The 26,293-nt window shown below is 36.9% G+C and overlaps 1 protein-coding gene, 2 long non-coding RNA genes and 3 pseudogenes across 9 annotated transcripts; 3 read left to right on the top strand and 3 right to left on the bottom strand.

Moving 5' to 3' along the window:
- The first annotated feature begins 587 nt into the window (after positions 1-587).
- On the top strand, positions 588-7,080 carry LOC147942451 (uncharacterized; annotated as a pseudogene). The gene is made up of 2 exons (XR_015558894.1): positions 588-4,341; positions 4,634-7,080. The product of XR_015558894.1 is annotated as an uncharacterized LOC147942451 (transcript).
- A 631-nt stretch (positions 7,081-7,711) lies between these two features.
- On the top strand, positions 7,712-10,209 carry LOC147942450 (putative LRR receptor-like protein kinase At1g51890 pseudogene; annotated as a pseudogene).
- Positions 10,210-14,795: 4,586 nt separating this feature from the next.
- LOC104698793 (putative CCR4-associated factor 1 homolog 8 pseudogene) lies at positions 14,796-15,746 on the top strand (annotated as a pseudogene).
- A 1,665-nt stretch (positions 15,747-17,411) lies between these two features.
- Positions 17,412-18,745, bottom strand: LOC147942449 (uncharacterized). Of its 6 annotated transcripts, none has more exons than XR_015558890.1 (5): positions 18,608-18,745; positions 18,320-18,401; positions 18,012-18,218; positions 17,858-17,939; positions 17,412-17,773 (listed from the first exon to the last, which is right to left on the bottom strand). It is a non-coding gene; the product is annotated as an uncharacterized LOC147942449 (long non-coding RNA). The 6 variants fall into 6 exon arrangements; XR_015558891.1 differs by having other exon boundaries at positions 17,902-17,939; XR_015558889.1 differs by having other exon boundaries at positions 17,858-17,954; positions 18,037-18,218.
- Positions 18,746-19,044: 299 nt separating this feature from the next.
- LOC147942448 (uncharacterized) lies at positions 19,045-19,790 on the bottom strand. Its single transcript, XR_015559089.1, has 2 exons — positions 19,547-19,790; positions 19,045-19,448 (listed from the first exon to the last, which is right to left on the bottom strand). It is a non-coding gene; the product is annotated as an uncharacterized LOC147942448 (long non-coding RNA).
- Positions 19,791-20,005: 215 nt separating this feature from the next.
- On the bottom strand, positions 20,006-22,762 carry LOC104698792 (BTB/POZ and MATH domain-containing protein 6). Its single transcript, XM_087452902.1, has 4 exons — positions 22,038-22,762; positions 21,126-21,471; positions 20,741-21,029; positions 20,006-20,647 (listed from the first exon to the last, which is right to left on the bottom strand). The coding sequence occupies exons 1-4, from the start codon at positions 22,448-22,450 to the stop codon at positions 20,457-20,459; spliced, it is 1,239 nt and encodes a 412-aa protein (XP_087309028.1). The 5' UTR covers positions 22,451-22,762; the 3' UTR covers positions 20,006-20,456.
- Between the last annotated feature and the right edge of the window lie 3,531 nt (positions 22,763-26,293).

Here is a 26,293-nt window from a genome sequence, read left to right as displayed (position 1 = left end):
GTGTGATGTCTATACATAATGAATGTTTTTTTTTTTCGCTAAAATGCAAATATCATATATATGAAAGAAATCACATTATAACTGTTGATGTAAGAAATCGAAAATATAAATAATACGAATATTAATGGGGATAAATCGGAGCTGATCCTTTTATTAATGTAGAAATGAAGTGAAGGGTTTACGGAAAATGACAATCAAAGAGCTAAGCGCAGTTAATACAAAAATTATTGCTATTCTCTCTCTATTTGCCAAAAAAGTGGATCCCTAACTCTGACAATGACATCTGATATATATAGTAGGCCAGTGACCTAGGGCTTCTTCTGTTTCTCTGTAAAATAACGATTTTGCCCATGCAACCAGATGGGCCAGATCCAAGACTTCAGGCCTAAAACTCCTAAGATCTTCTGTTTGGGCTTCTGTAAATGTCGAGGGCAAAACCCATATCCAACAATGGTCCCTCCCTAGTCCGATGAGCGATGGCGTGCTTTAGCTCGTCGGGTACAGTTCCATGTCTCTAGATCCGTCTGGCAAAATGAACAGAAGATTTTTGAGAGTTTGACGGCCTTCCGGAAGATCCGTCTTGCAGTTCCAGTGCGTTGCACATGTTTTTCGAGACATCCAGGAAATTCCGGGATGAATAATGCCTTGCGCAAGTTTTTCGAGACATCCGGGTGATTCTGGGATGAATAGTGTATTGTGCACGTTTTTCTAGGTCACTCGGGTTTTAAATGGGAGTTTTGCATGTTTTGCACGTTTTCCGAGGCGCGGGAAGTAGATATGGCTCCAAAATTAGGGTTTTCCTTTTTATCTCGGTCAACGCGCTGGTCCCCCATATATATATATATGTCTCCTTGACTTTTTTTTTACTTCTAACTTTGCTTCCTCTTCTACAAGGTAATTTTCTTTTTCTCTCCCTTATCCTTTTACTTTAGATTTTTTGTGGTTGTGTAAGGGCCATGGCTTCGCCGAGCACGCCCGCCGCCTTGTTCTTTGTGGGAGATCATAATCTCGCTGTGGCGCCGCCGTTGCCTGGTTCCGTCGAGCAGATTCGGCGAGTACACTGTCCGTTGGCTTTGGTCGAGACCGTGAGGCATCTCGGCTCTGCCGCTCCGCCATGGTGCTTCTCCCTTCGATTCGCTACGTTGCTCTGCGCTAGTCCCCTTGCTCGCCAGACTTGGCCGAGACCGTTAGGCGTCTCGGTCCAGCTTCCGCCCGGATTGTAATAGTGCAACGACGGCGGAATGACGACGCGCTTGCTTCAAAGAAGATGGCGTGCTCGGATGTGGCTGTGGCGAACTCGTGACATGCTTCCGGGGGTACTATCAAGAGTCTCGTGGAATGTTGGGGCAGATTGTGCTTGAAGCTCGACGATGATGGTATGGCGAGATGGCGCGATGGCGAGATGGATTGACGGGGATTTGTCCATACGGTGGCGCGCTCAAGGATTTGTCCTTGTTGTGATTTGAGGGCGCATATCGATAATGGCGAGGTCGTGCTCGTAGCGAGATTGAGGTCGAGTTGATTGCCTGCATAAGGAGCTTGCGGCGCTTGTCATTGCGAGACTTAGGCGGTGATGTGTTGGCGCGCTCAATACTTCTATGTACATGACCTTGGCGAGCTCAACACTTCTCCATATGGAATCATTGGCGAGCTCAACACTTCTCCGTATAAACTCATTGCCGAGCTCAACACTTCTCTGTATGGACTCATTGGCAACCTCAATACCTCTCCGTATGGAATCATTGGCGAGCTCAACACTTCTCCGTATGGACTCATTTGCGAGCTCAATACTTCTTCGTATGGAATCATTGGTGACCTCAATACCTCTCCGTATGGAATCATTGGCGAGCTCAACATATGTATACGGGATTTCTGCGTATGATGTTGTTTTGTCTTGGCGAGATCAAGTTGGCGGGGTCACCATTTGATGAGATCACCACTTGCGGAGAAATTGACGAGCTCGTACGAGTCAAGACGTGCGAGTGTAGTAGGACGGTGGAGTATTTTCATACGTTGATTAACAGATGGGTCTTACTTCTCGAGGATAGGATCTGGAGCCATTCGCGGAGGCTGCTGATGGAGGCACCGAAGAAGCTGCAAACGAGTGATATGTCCTCGTATTATTGCTTGTGGTTTTTGCTTTTGTATTTTTCTTTTTGTCATTGCGAACTCGATTACTGCATGAACATGGTCATCCTGGATATGTTTTTCCCCGAAACGTCTTGAGTAGCCAAGACGGACTTGTCGTACTGTTTTAGGTGCGATACGCGTGACCGGCTTACCCTGTGGGTGCTGCAGGAATTACGTGTGTTCGATTCGGGGTCTCGGCTTACTCACTCCGCTTATTACTAGCTCATTGTGAGTCTGGGCTTGGCTTAAAATATCCTACCGAAGTAAGGAAGTGGATTATTTCACCACTGCACCCATGTGGAGAGCGTTTATAATCGTACACCTGGCCAGGGAGACGATGTGCAAGCTAATCGTTAGCAAGGCAGTATTGCCTGAAAACTCATTGGGTGCGGCTTTTGCTTCCAGCTTATCCCGTAAGTACTTAGAGCTCAATATTGTTGAGCGTGTGACGATTTTATTTTTATTTTTTGAGAGGTTCTCGTTGCGCCAAATATGGAAAGTTTTGCTCCTTGATGCATGCTGGTGAATGTGCGGTGGTTTGCCGACGGTGCTGTCTGGTGGGTGCGCGTACGATGTCAGTGTGATGGTATGGTAGTTGACGCGGAGGCAACATGGCTCATGTGACGATATGTCGACTCTGATGCTTGTCCACTCGGAGTGTTCGAGACTTGGCAAGGGCGAGATCATGGTTGTTCGGAATCTCGCCGTTATTCCAATTTAGAGAGGTCGGCTGGAATGCTGCTTGCTAAGCTTGGTGAGGCTTTATCATCTCTGGTTACTGTGCGTTGCAGCGTGATGGTGCTTGCGATGTCAGCTTCAATACGGAGCATGCTGGTGCCTTGGTCTAGCGGGTCGTTAATCCAAGTGCGGCGGTGTGTAGAGGTCAACAGCATATATTCTCTGTGGTGCGGTGGCATAATGGAGACGATGGTGAGGTGCCCCCGGGGGGTGGTAGGAGAATTGTGGAGTCATGGAACGATAACGGGCAACGTACGATGGCGTAATTGAGAATTTTTATCCTTATTGTTGTGGGCTCGAGAGCGCGAGATCAAGAGTGGCGAGATCGTGACTGCGATATCGAGGGTTGCGAGCTCTGGCGAGAGTTGCGAGATTGAGGGTAGCGAGCTCGAGCGAGAGTTGCGAGGTTGAGACTTTTACGTACGAGATCTTGGCGAGATCGAGACCTTTACGTACAAGATCGTGGCGAGATCGAGACTTTTGCATACGAGATCGTTGCTAGATCGATAGGCTGGCGAGATCAAGACTTTTGCGGACGAGATCATGGCTAGATCGAGACTTTTTGCGTACGAGATCGTTGCTAGATCGAGAGGATGCCGAGGTTGAGAGTTTTACATACGAGATCGTTGCTAGATCGATAGGATGGCGAGATCAAGACTTTTGCGTACGAGATCATGGTAGATCGACTTTTTGCGTACGAGGTCGAGACTTGGCGAGGTGGATGTCATACGGGGGAGCGCTTATGTTTGGCGATGTGGCTCGATACATGGCGAGATGGCTCGATACTTGACGAGAAGGCTGATGGCTGATTGCTTGCGAGATCGTACGCGTAGCGGTTAGATGTTGTGGTTGTCGCTTGAGAATTGTCTCGGCGTTTTGGTTTGTGGTACCAGGCTAGCGCGGTACGCGGTGCACTAGCGTGTTATAACTGACGTGCGGGTAAACTAATGGTGGACGCTCGAGCGAGCTGATTGTGGACACGCGGGCGAGCTGATTGTGGACGTGCGAGCGACCTGATCATGGATGTATGGGCAGTACGCGATACTCAGGACGCAGGATGCCGGGCAGTGCGTAGTACACAGGACGCATGACGTCAGTGGGGGAGGCAGTGAAGAATGAGGGGTGTCATATGACACCCATGAAATTATAAAATTTAGAAGAGTTTTTATAAAAATAATTAATTAGCATATGTTTAAGTTACGTTTGACACCCCTATGAAATTTTGTTGACACCCTTAAATAAATATTAACATATGGTCATTGGGCTTTTGGGCAAACTGGTAGACTTAGCTTTTAACAAAATCTTAATCCAATATATTTGTATGACTAAACATAATAATAAGTTGATTAAAAAAACCTAATTTAACAAAAGTTTGGACTCTTCCTCTTCCATCATCATCGTGCGTACTCTTCCAGTCTTCCTCTTCCAATTTCCATCATCATCTTTGCTTACGCAGATTGAAAACTATGAATCGTAAGTTAATTCATTTGTATAAGATTTTTTTGTTTTGTTTAGTTTAAATAATTAAAATACTATACACGATTTTGGATTTGTGAAAATAGAAGGGATTGCTTAAATAGTTTTTCTCTTGGATATCTTAGTGGGAATGGAATCATGAATTATTATTAATTATTGTTAGTTTGTTACCTAGTTGGAACGTAGCAAAAATTTATTTCATTACTTGTATGTTAGATTTTTTTGTACAAATAATTACGCAAACATGTTACATGTATAGATAATTTGTTCGGTTGTGTATTTTTTGTAGGCAATACAATTGATAGATTTTTGAAAAGAAAATCTCCACCATCCAACATTGATTCGGATGACTTGCCATGGGATCCAGCTAAAAGAAAAAGCATTCTAAGTTATCATCCTTATCAAAGAGAGGAGGTACGACGTAGATATTTGATAAGAGGACCTTATCAACCTCGTGATCATAATTTTAAACAAATTATTGTAGGAGGTATATTACGGCGTTTTAATCCACAATGGTATGATCAATATGGAAGTGATTGGTTAGAGTATAGTGTGGAAAAAGAAAAAGCTTTTTGCTTGTGTTGTTATTTATTCAAAGATCAAGCTGAGAAACAAGGTGGGAGTGATGCTTTTGTTTCGATTGGTTATTGTGGGTGGAATAAAACCTATGGGTTTACTAAGCATGTAGGTGATCATACTAGTTTTCACAGCATTTCCAAAAATAAATGTGATGCCTTGATGAGACAAGGTCATTCTATCAAACATGCTTTACAGAAGCAAACTGATGTTATGAAAGATGAGTATCGAGTTCGGCTGAGTGCTTCAATTGATGTTTCTAGACATTTGTTACATCAAGGATTACCTTTTCGTGGCCATGATGAGACAGAAGATTCAACAAATAAAGGTAATTTTTTGGAGCTTCTCAAATATACTGCTGGCCAAAATGAGATTGTGAGAAAAGTTGTGTTGAAGAATGCTCCTAAAAATAATCAGATGACATCTCCTCCAGTTCAAAAAGATATTGTGCACTGCTTTGCAGAAGAAGTAACTAAATCTGTTATCCAAGAAACTGGTAATGATGTCTTTGGCTTATTGGTAGATGAATCAGCTGATGTTTCAGACAAAGAGCAGATGGCTGTGGTTTTTCGCTTTGTTGATAAGTATGGAATAGTAAAAGAAAGATTTGTTGGCATTAGTCATGTGAAGGAGACATCTTCTTTATCTCTGAAGATTGCTATTGATTCTTTGTTTGCCAAACATGGATTGAGTTTGAAAAAGGTGAAAGGACAAGGTTACGATGGAGCTAGCAACATGAAAGGAGAATTCAATGGATTGAGGTCACTGATTTTGAAAGAAAGTAGTTCAGCGTATTATGTTCATTGCTTTGCCCATCAATTGCAGTTAGTTGTTGTGGTGGTAGCAAAAGAACATTTTGAAGTTGGAGACTTTTTTGATATGGTTTCTCTCTTATTGAATGTGGTTGGGGCTTCTTGCAAGAGAAAAGACATGCTTCGGGAAAGCTATCACAAAAAAATTGAAGAAGGGATTAGTAATGGTGAAATTAAGACTGGAACTGGGTTAAATCAGGAGCTTTCACTTCAACGGCCTACAAATACTCGCTGGGGTTCACATTATAGGACTTTACTACGGCTTGTTGATTTGTTTTCTTGTATTATTGAGGTTCTTGAATATATTCAGGATGAGGGCGTAGACACAACCAAAAGGAGACAAGCATATGGCCTCCTCAAATACTTTCATACCTTTGATTTTGCTTTCTATCTCCAGTTAACCTTACATATTTTGGGGCTCACTGATAGCTTATCCAAGGCTTTACAGAGAAGAGATCAAGATATCTTGAATGCTATTTCATTGGTGGCATCTACTAAGCGACAACTGCAGAAGCTTAGAGATGATGGATGGGATGATTTTCTTACTAGAGTATGTTCTTTTGGTGAGAAAAACAATACTGATGTGCTTAATATGGACGAAGAGTTTGTTGATTCAAGAAGGCCAAGGAAAAAGACCAACATAAGCAACTTGCATCACTATAAGGTAGATTGTTTCTACACTGTCTTAGATATGCAACTTCAAGAGTTCAATGATCGATTTGACGAGGTAAATTCAGAACTACTTGTTTGCATTGCATCCTTAAGTCCGGTGGATTCTTTTCGGCAATTTAATAAATCAATGTTGGTGAGAATGGCTGAGCTTTATCCAGATGACTTTAGTTTTGTGGAGCGTGTATCTCTTGATCATCAACTTGACATCTATCTTGATAATGTGCAAAGAGATGAAAGGTTTTCTAATCTTAAAAGTCTTGGTGATCTAGCTCGTGTGATGGTGGAGACAAAGAAACATATTTCTCATTCTTTGGTTTATCGACTTTTGAAGCTAGCCTTGATTCTACCTGTTGCTACCGCAACCGTTGAAAGATGTTTTTCTGCAATGAACATGGTGAAGACAGCTTCACGTAATCGTATTTGTGATACATTTTTAGTGATTGTCTAGTTTGCTTTATTGAAAAACAGGTACTTGACACTATGACAAACGAAACATTGATTAAATGTTTCAAAGTATGAGTGAGCGTAGGATTCATCTTTAGAATGAACTTTTGTAATAACATTTTTTTTATCATAATTTATATTTTTTTAAAAAAATATTATGAGTTATGACACCCATGAATAACTTTTCAGGCTCCGCCACTGCATGACGTCGGGCAGTGTGCGGTACGCAGGACGCCGGGCAGTGCGCAGTACGCAGGGCGCAGGACGCCAGGCAGTGCGCAGTATGCAGGACGCAGGACGCCAGGCAGTGCGTGGTACGCGGAATGCAGGACGCCGGGCGGTGTACGGTACTCAGGACGCAGGACGCCGAGCAGTGCGCGATACGCAAGACGCAGGATGTCGGGCAGTGCGCGGTACAGAGGACGCAGGACACCGGGCAGTGCGCGGTACGCATGACGCAGGACGCGACGCCAGGCAGTGCGCGGTACGCATGACGCAGGACGTCGGGCAGTGCGCGGTACGCATAACGCAGGACGTCGGGCAGTGCGTGTAGCGTCTACGGCTATGCGATTGATTGAGGCGATGCCATCTACATGGTTGGGGAATGTAGCGCCTATGGCTACGCCATTGATGGACTGAGCGCCTATGGTTCCGCGATTAGGGGCGTAACGCCTACGGCTACGCCATTGGAGGACGGAGCGCCTACGGCTCCGCGATTGCTGATAGTGGCGCCTACAACTGCACGATCTCCTGGAACAGTGCCTTCGGTAGTGTGCCTTCGACTGCGTCTTCTTCGGTCCTATCAGCGCCTTAAGATTGGTTCTTCGTAGCAAAGGTGCGCCCCCATAGCGTTGGCCTAGGAAATGCGAGGCGATCCATGGGAGGCATGCTTCTGGTTTTCCGGAGATGTCGACGCCTTCATTGCTAGAGAGATCGGTGTGAGATATGCTTCTGGTTTTCCGAAAACGCCTTTGTCTTCAAACTCTTTTCGTCAAAGAAAGGATTCTGAACAGTGCCCCACGGTGGGCGCCAAATTGTTGATGTAAGAAATCGATAATATAAATAATACAAATATTAATGGGGATAAACCGGAGCTGATCCTTTTATTAACATAGAAATGAAGTGAAGGGTTTGCGGAAAATGACAATCAAAGAGCTAAGCGCAGTTAATACGAAAATTATTGTTCTTCTCTCTCTAATTGCCCAAAAAGTGGATCCCTAGCTCTGACAATGACATCTGATATATATAGTGGGCCAGTGACATAGGGATTCTTCTGTTTCTCTGTTAAATGACAATTTTGCCCCTGCAACCAGATGGGCCAGATCCAAAACTTCAGACCCAAAACTCATAAGATCTTCTGTTTGGGCTTCTGTAAATGTTGGGGGCAAAGCCCATATTCAACAATAACCACAGACTCATTAGGTTCTTGAACCGCTTCTTGGACTGACGAGCAGTGATAGAGTTTCTAATCTTCCTGTCAATGTCTTTGAATATCACAGAAGGCAGAACATAGTCTTGAATATGTAACAGGTTATTTCTATGTTTCCAAATGGCATAGATTACTGTTTGCGCAACCAACTTCCGAAAGGGTCATATATAAGGGGTCGTAAAGCAATCTACTATGTTTATTCACATATTTGAGTGCCAAAACCAATCTATCGTCCAAAAGAAGGATTTTCTAAATATGTTTCAACAATATCAATTATGTATACATATATGTATACACTGTTAACCACATATTTTAACCCAAATCAATTTTCGCAACTGCATAGTAATCACAGTAATATTCCCTTTTTTTATTAGAAGAAAAGTACATATATTTTTCTTTCTTTTTTCTATCTTCAAACATTCGACTTAAGAATCATTAACACGATTAACAAGATCAATAAAACACAAACTATCAAACACTTCTTAGTTATTTAACTAATGGACATATTTGGTGGATTTTACAAAGTTAATATTCACATGTGGATATTGAAATTTTTTTCTGAAAAAAAAAACGATTTTAATTACACCTTTTAAAGAAAATATAAATAAATGATCTCAACTCTTCAGCTGCATACACATACTTGTTGTGCTAGCTAGTATTAATATGTGATATAGGCTCCACGCGTTTAACTGTAGAACTTAGGAAATTGTGGTTTGATTTTGGCTTTAGAGTTAAAATCTGAGAAAGATCATGGCTAGTAAAACTCTAAATGTAGAGTGGACTCTCTAAGTTACAATCACTGGATTCTAATTAAGATCAATGTTGAAGACTTATCACAAAGTTTACATAACCTTTGATTAATAATAGACCAATTATTTAGTGTAAATCTTTGTTTTTGCCCAACAAGAACAATCCTACTTCTTTTTTTTTTTTGTGCAACGGAACAATCCTACTTTGAAACAGAGAAACTACCCAAAATGAAGTCTCTTATTGGGTTTTTGCTCCTCTTGATCATATCTTTTGCAGTTTTCCAAAAAAAAGATTTAAGGGTTTTCAATTTTTCATATATATTAGAATGAAATTTTAATAAATTTTGAATAAGTCGGTTTGATTAAGATTATCCCAAAAGATGAGTTCTTGTTTCCTTCTTTTGGTTTTAAAATAATAATACCAAAAATCATTATTAAAGTAATTTATATTTCATTACAATGAAAAATTTTCAATTTGTTTGGTTCATGTAGTTGTTTTGTTCTTTGTGTTTGTAAATAACAAAAAGAAAGCTTTCTTATCTCTCTTTCTTTAACAAAAAGATGAGGACATGCATGACCGAACCTGGTTGCCATATTTTGATGACAAAATGATGTCGATAAGCACTCACCTTTCTGTAGAGACAAGTAGTAACTTGTAAAATGTGCCTCAACTCGTGGTGACAACCGCTCTTGTCCCTGAAAATGCTAGGCAGACTCTAAAATTAGTGTGGACTCTCGACGACATCACACTGCACGGTCATATATATACATGCATTTCGCAGAAATTCAGAATCTTGAAGCCAATGAGATTAGAGAGTTCAACATTACTTTCAACGGTGGCTTACGTTGGTTTAGCTTTTTCAGGCCAGCAAAACTGAGTATAACAACTATATATAGTCCAAGAGCTGTGAGTTCGCCGCATGGGAGATTTAACTTCTCTTTCGCCATGACCGGTAACTCAACTCTCCCTCCTCTTATCAAGGGCCTCGAAGTTTATAAAGTCTTGGATTTTCTACAACTTAAGACTGACCAAAATGAAGGTAATTTAAGTTAATCATGTTAACTTAAAACCAGTTGGCTAGTGGAGAGATACATATTCTTTTTGAGTTTTGAATTATCTTCACTTCCAATGTGTGAATAACGATCAGTTCTGCTATGATGAACTATTAGTAATGGGCCGAACTCACTCCCAAAATCTAGGTCAAGAGAGGAGGATTGCCACATCACATATATACTACCCAAGGATCTATCCCATCTATCGATGTGGGATATTCTAATAGGCCTCCTCGAGATGTGGATGAGAAACAGTCCAACGGGAAACAGCCTAAGCCCAACATCTCAGAAATACAACAAGACATGCCACTTATATGGACCACATAGGTGGGAAACCATTTTTGTGGGAATTTGCTTGTTGGGCCAACCATGACTCTGATACCATATTAGTAATGGGTCTAACTCACTCCCAAAAGCTAGCTCAAAAGAGGAGGATTGCCACATCACATATATACTACCCAACGATCTATTTCATCTATGATGTGGGATATTCTAATATGAACATCAAAAACACATATGGATTGAGCAAAAAGACAAGCTGGCAAGGAGATTGATGTGCTCCTCTGTTCTTTCGGTGGGAAGGTTTAAACTGTAGTTATCCAGACTCTGAGCCACCACTAATCATATCCTTGTATGTTTTTTTGTTTGTTCATCAAAGTATTGTTTCATATTTTCAGGGTTTTTTTTTGTTGTAACGGTTTTGAAAACTTTAAACTTTAGGAATTTGACGACAAGATCGGTACCATAACACCTGAAATATCCAAGTTAACAAGGCTGAGAGAACTGTAAGCATCTAATAATTTAGCATCAGTAAACTTTATTAGTATTTGGTATGGTTTGACACCGGTGAGAGAAGGACGATAACTCTTCTTTATCTTCAGTGTAAATATATTTGTCAAACAATGATTTATCAGGAGAAATTCCAGCGTTTTTTGCTGATATGAAGTTGTTGACACTCATGTGAGCTTCTTGTTATTAACATCTTCTCCTTCACTCTACTCTATGTTCTTTTTTCTAAAAGATTTCAATTGTTTCATTTTCAGACACTTAAGCAGAAATCCAAAGCTCAATCGCACAATTTCGGACTCTCTTCAGCAAAGGATAGAGAGCAAATCATTAACACTATTGTTGTAAGAACTCTTTCCAAGTAATAATCAAGCATATCAGATTACTTGTAAAAATATCTCCATGTCATGTGACATCTTGGTGTGACTAATGGTTGCAGCATATTGTTTTACTCCCCCCCCCTTGTGAGTGTCTGGATGAATGTTCTGCGTTTTTTTTTTTTTTTGGTATCAAACTATTCAAGATTTCTTGTTCTATGTCTTGTTTCTTTCTACCTTCATATCTATATTTATACACAAAGAAATACTAATGTTTTTTTTCCAAAGGAAAAATAAAAAAGAAAGAAAGAAATACTAATGTAAAAAAGGAAATTTATAGACAATTCACAATGATAGGAAGACAGACCCGACATGACATATGTCCTTAGAAGTATTTAGATGTTTGAACCCCTAATAGCAAAATGAAAAAGAAAAAATTACTTGGATATACTTCAAACGTCAAACGTTGGTTTATTTCTGATATGTGTAAATTTTCTAAAAATTGTTCAGATATTTAGTGTCCTGAATATAATTACAATTTATTCATTATTAAATTTATTTTTTTGATTTTGATTAGAAAAATAATAAAACATACACATCTCTGTAGATAGAAAGACATAATGAGACTACATCTTTCTCTCTCTTATCGCACTGTTCATCTTTCAGAGAGAGAAATGGCGATTTCCGGTTAACCGGAAATTAGTATACTTTTTGTTTTTGTTTTCCAACTTTGATGGGATCTAGATTTCCTACTTAGTCCTTGTTAGTTTCCTAGCTTGTTTTGTATTATCGACTAAGTTAGGATTTTGTTTCTACCTTCTTTTTACAGAACTTTATTCAAATCCCGTTTGTTTTGGGTTGGATTAACAAGCAACTTGATACTTCTTCATAGATGGAGTAATTTCTTCGTCGCTATGTCCTCTACGTTTAGGATGGAAGACCTCTCCTCTAGGTCTTAGACGAAGCTTCCACTTGGAGTTAGTTTGAGTTGTCTTCTGATGAATCCAATTTAATTGCAGCGGTTTTACCTGTAGAAGGTTGGCTCTAAATCGTTGATTGCAAGCTTACATATGCTGCTGTTATCGTCATCGGCGGAAAGAAGCAGAGAGTGAATTCAGATCTACGACGGCGGCGAGAAGCAACAAGAACAAACGAGAAGAAATATGGTGGACCCTCTCTTGCTCTTCATCATACACGTATTCAATATGTGTTAATGTTGTATTTGGGTTCTCCTTATTTTGGGCTTTAATAAGGCTTGTAATCACGTTTGTAATCTGCCCTTTATGGGCTTCATAATATAACAGTTGGCCGACCAAAAAAATACATATAAATTAATAAATACATATAAAAAATAACGAAATTCAATAAAATAATAATTTAAATTTTTATATTATATAATCCTAATAATATTATAAAATAAATTAATAATGATATCAATTTATATATATATATATATATATATATATTGATACAGTAAAGTAAGTTTCTCTTAAACTTTGTATCTATAAAATAATTTTGATGTTGCATTTCAAACAATAATAATATGAAATATTCTATAACATATCATAAAACAGCTAAAATTTTTTAAAGTTTTCAATTTATAAATATGTATCATTTATATTTTGATAGTTTGATAGACTATTAAAATACAATAATTGATATTCTTATTCATAAATTTGAATATTTATGTCATGTGTATAAATGAATTTGTCTATAATATTTGCAATTTATTGTTAATAATACTTTTTAATTTTTCAAATTAAATTCTAATACCATAAAATTTACAACATCCAAAATTCTAATCTTATTTTGCAAAATTTATCTCAATTTATATTTTTTTAAAAAATTAAACAATTAAAAAATACTTATAAATTAATCATTATTAATTTATACTATAAAATAATAATTATTAATTTATAGATAAATTAATATCACTATAAATTAATAAAATATCTTGGTCTCAACATTATTAATTTATAGAGGTTTTACTGTATATTAAATGTTTCCAAAACGTACCCGATTCAAAATATTTTTTAAAAAATTCACTTCCGCGTTTTCAAACGTACCCATTTCCACGCACCCGCTTCCGATTCCATGCAGCTTAGCTGTTCACAAACCAAAACAAATGATGACCTGGAATGCTGACATGGATGATGCGTCCGAAGTGGCAAGTCAGCCACCAAACAAATTATAACTCAGCCAATAATTAAATCAGCCATCAAACAAATTATAACTCAGTCACAACATGAATAACATTACAGTAATTAAAAAACAAAAAAATGGCTGCCAAATTCAGCTGCTTAATCTACTGAAAATATGTAACTCAGCCATATTGTTTAATAAGTCAGCCGTAACTGAATGATATTCTAGTAATTAATCTTTTGCTACTAAGTCAGCCGTAAAATGACTGAGTTGTACGATAAGTCAGCCTATCACGGCTGAGTTATAGATTCCATTGCCGCTCTTACTCAAATGTTTTTTCCATAAATCAGCCCCAACATACCATAACTCAACTGTCATTACCTCTGTAACGCGTTACGGCTGAGTTATTTAATACACGTCAGCGATTTCTGACGTGACGTCTGAAGTGGCAATGGCATTTTTGTAATTACGTTTTTTCCTATAATATAAAATAAGGGCACGTTGTGTATTTGAAAATACCCGAAATATTCTAGTAATAAAAAAAGATTTGTTGATAACGGTAATATTACCTAATTTGGAGTACATTTGAGTAAATCTCCGAATGAAAAAGGTAAAAATCATCAGTTTTGTTGTTTCTTGATAGGTCGAGTCCTCCTCTTGTTGTTACCATAAACATAATCTTGTAAAGCTTGAAATCGAAGAAACAGTTGATTATATTCCTCAGCGGTTCCAATCTCATCGGCTAACACTTTTCCACACCAATTACACGACCTGCAAAAATATTTTTCAACATCTATAAACTATAAAAACTTTTTTTCAACTAAAAAGATTGGTAAAAAAAAAAGAAATTTGGTGAGAGTAACATACTTGACATTGCCTTCAGGGTGGATAGGAGTTTTAACACAGCAATGACCACACCACATCCTTTCTTCAACTTCACTGCCATTGTTCGTGGTTCAACACAAAACCACTAATTATGAATGTAACGTAAGATGTGTTTTTATTTTATAGAGGGGACTAATTAATGTAAGCGGATTCCTTTTAGGTTTTGGAAAATTGTGTTGGATAAAAAAAAAAAAGGAAATTCTACAGCTATTTAAATTAGGAGATTTTGTTATCTTTTTAAAGTAGATTACAAATATAGGTTTTATGAGTTAGAGAGCAAGAAATTGAATTTGTTTATTCGACGGACATGAATTTGACTTTGAGCGTGGTCATGTTTTTGATCATGACTATTAAACTTACTTCGATTCAATTAGTCTGGTTTTGTAAAAGAGAAATTGGTATTATACGTGTATATGTAATTATCAGAAAAAGGGGATAATAAAATCGACAATATTGGAAAAAGGAAATTTTCCTTTTTTCCAAAAATACTACAAACTATATATATATTGTTTTTCTCTCAGATAATAAATAGTATTTTTCTCTTTGCTCGTAAACAAAAAAAAAACAAAAGATGAGTTCGATTTGGAGGTGGAATTGTAAGGAAGAGATGAGTTCGATCAAAGATTGTTTAAGAAACTACCGTTTTATAGCGTTTGATACAGAGTTTCCAGGTAGTTTAAGGGATACACCACAACACGCTTCGGATGATCAACGTTACACCGACATGAGTTACAGCGTAGACAGGACGAAACTGATCCAGTTAGGTCTAACTCTGTTCGACAGCAACGGAAGAGTCGGTGGAACTTGGGAGATCAACTTCTCTGATTTCGGAGATGCTGAAGACGCGAGAAACGAGAAATCCATCGAGTTCCTAAAACGCAACGGTCTAGATCTGAAGAAGATTAGGGCCCAAGGAATTGAAATCGACGGTTTTTTCAATGATCTCTCTTGGATTCTGAAGAGGACGGGGAACATCACTTGGGTGACGTTTCACGGGTCGTATGATATCGCGTATATGTTGAAGTGTTTCACCGGAGGAGAGTCTTTACCCGTGACTGCTGCCATGTTTGCGAAAGCCGTAGCTAGAACCCTCGGCTCTGTTTTTGATCTGAAAGCTATAGCGGGTAGATACGAAGGACTTGGTTGCCGTTTAGGTTTAGAGCATCTAGCAGATGCGTTGGGACTTGACCGTGTTGGTACCGCTCACCACGCCGGTTCAGATAGCGAATTAACCGCTAGGGTTTTCGTTAAGATGACTAAGATCTTCCACGATGTGCAAGAGGCTGAAGGCTTTGTTTATGGACTCGGCTATAGAATCATCTCTGATCGTCTAAAGCGCAGACAACAAAAACAGATCCACCTTGCGATGATGACCAGATGCTACGGTCCACCCCCACCACCACCGCCTCCTCCACCGCCGTTTCCGCTACTCAATCCGATCTTTGTTCCTGGGTTTCCTCCACCAGATGCTATGTTTGTTCCTGGGATTCCTCCTTTTGGTGATTTTGGCTATGGGCCTAGCTTATGTATGTATTAAATCTCAAGGAAAAAACTGCTTAATTAGTCCTTACCTTAACTTCGATGTGTTTAGTGTTAGTCAACAACACATCTCTTCCTGTTAGTATTGTCTCAATGTATCTGTTTGTATCCGATTTAATTTTGATGAAAAGTTGAGTTTTTTTTTTTTTTTTTTTATTGTTTAGTTCCACACTTTTGTGTATCTTTCTTGAGAAGTTTCTCAAAACCAGTGTCTGTTCTCCCTAGTAATGAAGTCTCTTTGAGAGCTAAACTTTTTATAATGATCTCAAGACATGTTTTGTGTAAGAATTAAGATGGTAGTGAAGCATAAAACAAGACAAAGAAGTTTCTCTGCAACCGGATCACTCACTCAGTGTATGGTTTCTCCCAAAAACCAAGAAACAAATGTGATATTGAGATGATGTGCCATACTTAGATAAAGATCACCATCCACGTCATCACATCAATTACCTTTGTCTTATCACCTGTAACCGGATTAGAACATTGTTAAGGCAAAACTACGTACTTAGTGAAGTGTCATGTTGGCAAGTACCAATAGCTAACACAACAGTTCTTGTCAGCATTAACATCAGTTTTATTCTCTCTCTCACACACTTTCATGACGAAGATTTGACAGACCAATCAACCCATTTCATCTGATTTGGCAGACGAATCACAGAAACTGACAAAAGAAGCTTACAATTACCATCAGACCATAACCATGTCACAGTGATTGATGTACCAATTGTTTCTCTGCAAAACATGATTCCCTTTGCTAGCTTCTAGGATTTACTCATGTGCACCACCGAGATCAAAATCCTCTGAATCACTTGAATCAAATATTGCAGAAACTGAACCTTCTTTGCTTCATAACCTGAAACCCTTTTGATTCAACCTTGCAGTCAATCTAATCAGCTCGTTAAGAACCACTTAAACATGAGATTACCTTTACAACAACCTGTTTCAATAAACCAGAGCCTGAACAGAACCTTGTTCGATTTCCTATCGTGTCTCATTTTGAAACTGCCTATGTACTCCTTGATCGCATATGGAGGGATATGCGGTTTCTTACTTGTTTGTCTATGAGTATTCTTTTGGCGGTGGTTTTGTCTTAGGGCCTAGCCTATCAATGTATTGAATCTTAAGCCTTAACTTTGATGTGTTTAGTCTTAGTCGACAACACATCTCTTCCTGTTAATTAGTATTGTCTCAATGTATATTTTTGTATCCGATTTAATTTTGATGAAAAGTTGAGTTTTATTTTTTGTTTAGTTCCACACTTTTGTCTTTCTTTCTTGACAAGTTTCTCACAACCAGTGTCTGGTTTCCCTAGTAATTAATGAAGTCTCTTTGAGAGCTAAAATTTTTATGATTATCTCAAGACATGTTTTGTGTAAGATGGTAGTGAAGCATAAAAAAAGACAAGAAGTTTCTCTGCAACCGGATCACCTATAGTGTCTAGAACGGACACAAAAGAATACTCTCATGGTAAAGTTTTTTAAGCCATCGATTAGGAGGATTACAGCCATACTTTTAACTTTCAAGGGAGGCAAGGAAACGCATGGTGCGGATTTGATTGACAAGAAGGCAGTTCTTGGTTCTATTTACTTCTTCGTATTAGTATCCCCAAATGGCTATATCCATTAGTGGGAAAGGGAGAACAATATGTATGCATCTTAGTATCTTTATGAATGCAATGTTTTGAGTTAAAAAGAAGAAGAAGAAGGTAGTGAGTATTACACTTTTTTTTTTTTAATATGCCTGCCTGCTAAATGTATCTAAAACGTAAAAAAGAAGACACCTACAAAAGAGAGGGAGAGAGAGACAAGTCTCTATGTGATACAATTATTTGTATTTTGATTACAGACATACAAGTCTCTTACTAGTAGTATTCGGTCTTCCTTTTGGTTTTTTCCCTTCACGGTTTGTGTAACTTGGAACACAAACACTCTTGGAACATTTTTCTGGCCTCATAAATGTGTAAGTCATGAGGAAGTAGAGATGTGAAAAATGTAGTCCCAAAGTAAGCAAGCTCCATCTATATATCTGTTTAAAGAAGAACAAATGAAAAAGACCAAAAATAGGAAAATATATCGAATGCCAAACAAACAACAAAGGATATATATATACTTGTCAATATATGTAACGAGCATGAATCATTCCGTATAACACACCTCCTCGGCTGCTGAGTCGATCAATTCGTTCTGTTCTTCTGTAATAATCTCACCTGTTCGTCAATGCCAAAATCAAGAGAGCATCCGAAAGACATAACTAAAGACTTTACCACGACGAGAAGAAGATTCTTGTACATGGAGAATCAAATCGAGAGCAAGGAACTTGATGGCTGAGTCCACACCCATCTAGGATGTAACCATCATCAACTTCACATAAGAATTTGTTCCCACGAAGGAGGTTACAGAACCAGGAAATCCATGATGAGTGAGCTGTCTTCCTTCTTTGTCGGAACCACTGAACTCTTCTTCTGATACAGCTAAGAAATGTCCACAAAACAAAATAAGAAAGAGTTGACTGAATCCATGAATAAAAAGTTGCGTCTAAGGATCAAGTTTCTAACATATATTTGATAATTACATGGAAAATGAATTAATATAGTCGAATCAGGAGGAACAAGAGCCAAAGTCTAAGATCAAGTTTCTCTGATAAATTGCCCAACCTGCAGGAAATAATATTAACAGTTCATCATAATTAATTCGATTTTAAAAAGCAAATAAGATTTGATTTGCTCAACTATCAATCATCAGCTAAATAATGAACGACATACTTGTCCCAAATCTAAAAACAGAGACTCGGGATCGAATCGAATCGAAAAATACTCCGCATTGTAATCCGATGATAGAGGAGGGGAAAGTCGAATCTCACCGTTAGTCTTGGAGAGAGGAGCAGAAGGAGAGAGCCAATCGCATCAACACGGGACCGCTTATTATTATCGTCAGCTTCGGTGATAAAAACAAAAATAAAGTTCACTAGGGTAACGTTAGAAGAAGAAGCAGGTCAACGATGAAATGGATAAGTCAAACGCTGGGGAAGACGAGCCTTGGAATCAGACACCAAAACACTCGCTTCCATGCAGAGGGTTCGGTATTGAAGAGAAGTTTATTTTAAGTGCTACTGTGCATGAAATTGATTGTGAAAAAGAGTCATATATTATTCATTTACTGTCTGAATATGTACGTCCGATTTTGCACCACGGGCCTCACCAAAAAAAAAAAAAAAGAAAAAAATGATTTTTTAGAGTTTGGCATTCGAAGATTTCTTGTTTTTGACTTCTTGTTCTGTGCCTTGTTTCTTTTGAGCTTCTTATCTCTATATTTAAATATTTACACAAAGAAATAGTTCTAATGTGAAAAAGGAACTATGTAATGTGAAAAACGAAATTTATATACAATATCTAATAATATATATATATATATATTAATATTATCCTAAAAAGATTTACATATATATATATATATATCCTTATAAGTATTTCATCTAGCAACGAAAATAAACAGATTTATATGTTCCTCCAACTCCTAACAGAAAAATAAAATAAAAAAAAAGTAAAAATTATTAGTTTTGTTGTTTCATGATACGCCGAGTCCTCCTCTTGTTGGAAACAGAAACATAGTTTTGTAAAGCTTGAAGTCGAAGAAAAAGTTGATTATATTCCTCAACAGTTCCAGTCTCATCTGCCAACACTTTTCCACACCAATTACACGACCTGCCAAAATAATTTTCAACATATCAAAATCACAAAACTATCAAATTAGAAAGATGAAAAAAAAGAAAAAAAAAATTTGGTGATAGAACATAACATACTTGACAGAACCGTTGTTGCCTTCACGACGGATAGGAGTTTTAACACAGCAGTGACCACACCACATCCTTTCTTCTACTTCACCGCTTGTTGTTTCTGCCATCGTTCGTGGTTTTAACACAAAACCACTAATTATTAATTATATATATAGAGAGAGGACTAGTCTCTAAAGCTGATTCCTTTTAGGTTTTGGAAAGTTGGATTAAATTAAATAAAAGGAAACTTTATAGAGAGTTAAATTAGGAGATTTTGTTTGTCTTCTTTTAAGTGGATTTATATCGGTTTGTATGACTTGGAGAGCAAGGAATTTAATTTTGTTTATACGACAGACACGTTTTTGATTGTGAGCGTGATATCTTTCTTTGACTTTGAGCGTGGTCAATCTTTAAATTAAAAATTAAAAAAAAAGACATGGAAAGATAAAAAGAGATTTTATGAAGCTTTGGGTCCAAGTAATGATATTAAGTCAGAAATACATATTTATACACTTTAACTTTGTAATATTGAATTAAATAACTACAGTAAATTAATAGAGATTTTTTATGTATAAAAAAAAATAACCTAAAGTACTAGTATAATGGAATTATAAATTACGGAAATCCGTAAATAAAAATTATAATTAGCTAATACATGTATAATAAAATAAAATAATGCAGAGAAGACAAATAAAATAAATTTATATTACATACAGATATGAAAATAAAGACTTTGAAAATAAAACCAAAAAAGAAAAATCCACAGAGCTGTGGAGGAAAATGAAAGGTGGAAAACCAAAATCATCACCGAAGAGGGACTAGAAAGACTAGTGCACAGCCGCATAGCTCTTCTCTTGTGGTTTAGGAGTTTGAATCCACTTCCCTTTCATTGAGTAACATATATGGGCAAGGAAAGACACACCGAATTGAAGCTCCTCTACGTGGTTCGCTGCCTGAGTCTTCGGCTGCTGGTCTCACCACCGTCAGAGAGTTGGCCCCAAACACTCTGAGACTTTCCTCCTCCGCTGCTACTTGTTTCGTCATAACCAGCCACCGCCTTTAGTAGCTCGGACTGGAGGTTTGGATAGTCATCCTTCACATCTTCATAAGCTTTTGTCTGCAGAACAGCTATAGTTTTCCAACACAGCCGTAAAACAAAAATTCAAACTTACAGAAGATTTATATCAACATGGTCTCATTAAAGCTATATCTTGATCGTACCTGCTAGGTTTTCTGCAGCGAAGTTTAGGGAAACGCTTTTTAGTTCAGTTGCATTATATCTGTCGGATAAAGCTAAGATCTTGGATACGGAGCTGATAGATACGGCTTTGCAGATGTGAGATTCACACAATGATCTGAGCCTACTCAGATTGTATTTGGTCGCAGCTGCCAAAAGCTTTACGATCAGTGTCTCATCTATCTCGGACAGCTTTAATAGGCCAAATGAATGAGCCGTAACTGGTTCCACATCTCCCGAGAGAGAGTCTTTATACATGAAGTGTAACAAGGCCTGTATAAGGTGAAACATTGCCAGGGATAAAATACCGACAAATAATACTCAAGACGAAAAAATTATTAAGTGAAGCTATAAACTCGAAATTCCCACCTTGAAGACCTTAGGTTCCAAATCGCTGATCACTACCTCATTGTTGTTAGCTTCTGGCATATTGTAAAACATTGATCTGAAAAACGAAGATCGTGCAGCCAAAACCAATTTATGAGCTTGAAACTTCTCACCAGCAATGTCAAATTTGACATCCGAGCCTTCCAAAGTATCTAGCAACTTCCCAAAGTCTGATCCAAGTTCTGAATCTGGGACATGTATAGAGTGTAGCCGTGGACAATGTATTTCTGAAACAACAACTCCAACTGTACAATTGATTTTCAAACAATCGTCTTTCAGGTAGTCAGATGTCTCAAGCAAGGAACGTCTGAAGAAACGCTTGTATCCCCTGTTTAAAAATCCAAAGAAAAGAAACAAGAATCAGAAGGTCCTGAAGTAGCCGTACAAAAGATAGCAGCAAAGAGAGTGTTTAAACCAAAAAAACGGCCATTGAAGATACTTAAAAGACTTCAAAGCTACTGGCTACTGCAACCACACTAAAAAGGAAAAATCCAGTTAAGCACCTAAACAAGGTTATCTTAACAACACTATGACAGTTCAGATAACTTACACACCTTAGAATTTTATAGATTTCACATTCAACTTTCATTGCATCACCAACATAGAACTAGCCATACCCTTTTCTTGTCCCCAACAATTTACCCATATTCATGATTAGAAATGGAGCAAGAGAGACCAACACTATACATGAGCAAGTCGAAAACTTTATCGAACCGAGTAAAACAGCTAAAAAATTCTCCAAGACTGTGTTAACATGAAATATCATGCACCATTGACAAAACAGAGTTCAAACATAGATCTTCCCTAATAGTACACAGAGCAACATCCCAAGAACAAGTATAATTTGCATACGAGAAAACACGAGAGAACCAAGAGGCAAGAATCAAGCCATACCACATACTTCCTCTGTATTTAAGAGTGTAAGGACCACCATCAAGTGAACGATCGAAATGGCTATGAACCTTATGCTTCCCTTTACCACTTTGATCAACAAGGGAAAGCTCGAAAAGCGCTCTAACTTCAGTACCTTCACTAGCGAGAACGATGAACACAGAGACGTAAGAAGAGCTGTCCTCTTGGTTCTTACCATCTGGGTAGACAAAGATAGTCCATTGATAACCTCCGACGGAGAAGTTATCACTTGCTATGTGTTTCCCTACTCCAATCCCTTTGGCTAAACTGTATCCTTGGATCACGAATTGGTGCGATCCGTTCACGGTTTGTGTCACCGATCTCGAGCTCGTTGGTGATTCGATTAGATCTGGGTTCGTGTTGGGGCTTGATGATGATCGGCTGGGTCTGGTCATTGGTGGCCCTTGATTTTTGGACTCAGATGGAGAAGATTCTCATGGAGATTTCTAGGGTTTTCCCAATTTGGGGAAATTTCAGCAAAATTCAAACCGTCGGAGGAAACGGGCAGAGGAAGAATGATGAGTCGGTCTGAGAAGGGTATAATGGTCATTGTACAAAAGAAAGACTCGATGAGGCAGTAATAAGGTAAGGGGTTGTTTGGTTACTGAGTCTGAATACACCTGGTTAAGGTTAATATCTAATCCGATATCCGAACTGTGGCTGCATAAACCTGGTCCTGGATTGTATCGAAAAGTAAGATTTAGCATTCAATTTTTCGTACTGAAGTCGAAATTCGAATTATATCTTCTTTTTCTTATTTTCTTATTTTCTCAACTGGATTGAATAATGAAGATTCTTTGATTGCATATATATATATATATATATATATATATATATATATATATATATATATATATATATATCCATTCGTAAACAATTGTAATCGGAAACGTTTTAAATAGTACACTAGATTTTAACCCGCGGTACACCGCGGGATTATTTCTTTTACTAAAATCATTAAATTTTAAATTATAATTGTTAATTAATTTTATATATTTTATTTGATGTTTAAGATTGTAATGTTGTATTTTGATTGTTAATTCTACGATTTAATCTGCAGTATACAAAACAATAATTTATTTTTGTTATAAATTAATTTATAATATTAGTAACATTTTATATTATTAAGTTGTACATGTTTGTTTATAATAATCATGTATATAGAGGTGTCAAACAGGTTGGTTCACATTTCTTTTTTCTTGTACCGCAGCGGTTCAACCCGCTAAGACCACGGTCGTTAAAGTTATGCCTAAGCATGTCCCCGACCTAAATTTTATATTAATTATTCTTTAAAAATTTAGTGGCAAAGAAAAAAAAAGAAATTTTAAAATAACTTATAATATTGATAATTTGTAAATATCTTAATTGGTATACATTAATTTTCCTCACATTATCACATATTTCACGTATTATATATACATAACTATGTAAAAATATTACTTATATATAATATATTTATTTTAATCATATATTTGTAATTTTTGGGACAACCCGCCAACCGCAGACATACTTTGCTAAAATCCATAATCTTGATAGACTTAATTGTGAGAACCGTCTTTTAACGGTACACCACAGACCTATATTTTCTATATAGATTATATCTATAGAAATTTATTACCTTTTAGTATATATAACCGATTGTCGTAGCGATGGATTATTTATATTTTTAAATTTATAAGAATATCGATCATAACCAATCCCATAATAATTTAAATTTATTAAAGTTATTAAATAATATATTTTAAACATTTAACAAAAGTTAATTAGCTATATAGATAATAACATTAAAATTCTAGACAAAACATTGAATGTGATTGATTGGAGCGAATATAGATTTTTCTATATTGGAATGACAAAAATTTTGTTTAGTTTTCCAGAAAATTAGGTTTCGGGGTGTATATAATTTAGAAACATTTTAGTTGATTGATAGGAGGATATTTAATTCACATACCTTATTTTTGCATATTTTGATTTTATTTTTAATTTGTTTTTAAAAATATTTTAATGATAATGACATTAGATGTAAATACCTTCAAACTTCAAGACTACTTTGACAAAATTGCTGCAAAAATATTAATATATATAATATGTTTAAAAATATTAAACAAAAAAGTCTATAGTTTTTTGCCATTTTACCATATAAAAATTAACCCAAAAAACAGATAAAAACATTGTTAATTGCATAAAATAAATTTGGTGGGAGAGAAGGCCATAATTTTTTTTAATAAAAAATGGTCATTGCATGCTGCTTTATCTCGATGTCGAGAGATTGTGTGTTAAGATCAAAACCCTACCCAACCCTGAGTTTGTGTTGTGACCTCCTGCAGGACCTTGCACCTCGTTCTGATGTGGCTAGACCGCTCATCCACATCCTTCTTCTAACTATCATGTTGTTTTGGTGGTGCACAATAGACATTTTGATTTCGTTTCAAGTGGTATGCTACCAATTTGGTTGGATCTATCTCCATTTCATGATGAAGCCATCTATCTGTTGTATCGTCCCCATCCATTGGGTCCCACATGCTATATCCCGTGCTGCAGTATCACATAATATGAATCTCATCAAGACATAATCATAAACCTAAAATAAAAACAAAAATGAGCAGAAGAATCGCTCTCACCATTTTGGTTTTCTTTAAGTCTCGTCACTATCATTAAATTTATCACCCAGCCGTTCCCTGACAAATCAGAAAAAAAAAAGAAAATCAGCTTGGAACATAGTATTAAAAAATAAACCAAGAATATGGAAGTACGAAATGTTAACAAAGATTAAACCTTAATGTGCTGTTTTTTTTGTTTTTTTTTGCGTGTTTTGGTCTATTGTTAGATTATTTATACATGTAGCATACGGTTAGGATTATGTTTGTTAGTTTCGAGAAAATCTTGGTGAGCAAACTTTAAATTATAAAATATAGCAATTTGAAATAAATGTTAATATTCAATATTTATTGCATAAATATATTATAGAAAACATAAGGCATATTCTCTAAAATTGGTACAAATTATTGTTGGAATGAACACAATTTGGTCCGATTGTTTTTTGGAAAGTCTAGGGGGAATAATTGTTAACAAAAATCGGAAACCTTATGTTAATTTAATTGATATAAATCTGATATATTTAATGATAATGATATTGTTCATAAAAAAAACCTTACTTTCTATATTTCCGGATATATATGGATATAATTACATGTTTCATTTTTTAATCATATGCGAAATTAGTGTGGAAGAGATTTCAGAGTATTATAGATAACTACTGTTAATGATAAAATTATGGAAATAAATGAATGGAGATTTTCCATTTATTTTTTTTTGGGTAATCCATATATGCAAATATTGGTTTTTGCATTTGTTGTTTTAAATGATTAATTATAATGGCATTGGATGTAAATAGTTACCAACTTCATTGGATGTAAATAATTACCAACTTCATGCCTTTTTTATCAAAATTGCTGTGAAAATGTTAATATAGATTTGAAGTGCACAGTTTGGAGTAAGATAAAAGGTGAGAGATCCCAAGTATTGGGCTTGATTCGAAGAAATTGACTGGTTTAAGTTCAAAGCTAGCTAGATGCTATCGTTGGCATAATATGTGTGGCTTTGAATACAACAAGTGATATATTTTATGAGCAGATCAACATATTCAATTTGCTATTTTGTCATATCCAATAACCATCCTTTTCTTATTATTACGTAATGCAGATGCTACGAAAACACTCTCAACCATGGGACCCGGTTAGGAGACCATGAGCTAGTAGGGAGACAGAAAGGGTCAGACTTTGTGATGTCTTGACCCTCGAGTGTAAACAACATTTCTACATAAAGACAGCATTCAGAAGTCTTCAGGGGGATCCGTGAGCTAGTAAGCTTTTGATTTCAGTCTTTGTGAGTGATAACTCTGCAACATCCTCTGTTTATGTGTTTATCCTCATTTCCTTATGAAAACATATGCTTCTTTGTTTCTCATTTCTTATTATTTTCGTGTGGTTTCGGGGGTTTTAATTCTGTGTTACAATGTCTGTTTTATCTTCAACTCTTTTGATTCATTAATGCATGCGGATTCTGTAATTTTGATGATGGTTATGGCTATGGTTAGTGAGATCCCGATATGGGAGACATGCCATCTTTCTCGGAAAACAGAAGTGCAAAGTAGAAGAAGCAAAGGTTTTCAATTGTGATGTTGGTCCACTCGGAGTTCCTTTGAGTGGATCTGCAAAACCTGAGTAAAGGTCCCAAGA

Source organism: Camelina sativa, chromosome 6, assembly GCF_030686135.1.
Source record: "Camelina sativa cultivar CO46 ecotype springtype chromosome 6, ASM3068613v1".
Classification (NCBI taxonomy): domain Eukaryota; kingdom Viridiplantae; phylum Streptophyta; class Magnoliopsida; order Brassicales; family Brassicaceae; genus Camelina; species Camelina sativa.
The sequence above is the reverse complement of the archived record's forward strand: the minus strand, read 5'-3'. Positions and strand labels throughout refer to the sequence as shown.

Excerpts from the sequence above, each read along its gene's own strand:
- LOC104698792 (XM_087452902.1), bottom strand. The coding sequence starts at position 22,450 with ATGACCAGACCCAGCCGATCATCATCAAGCCCCAACACGAACCCAGAT. Across the intron at positions 21,030-21,125 it reads TGGAACCTAAGGTCTTCAAG|GCCTTGTTACACTTCATGTA; the intron begins GTGGGAATTTCG and ends CACCTTATACAG. Across the intron at positions 20,648-20,740 it reads CGCTGCAGAAAACCTAGCAG|CTGTTCTGCAGACAAAAGCT; the intron begins GTACGATCAAGA and ends GGAAAACTATAG.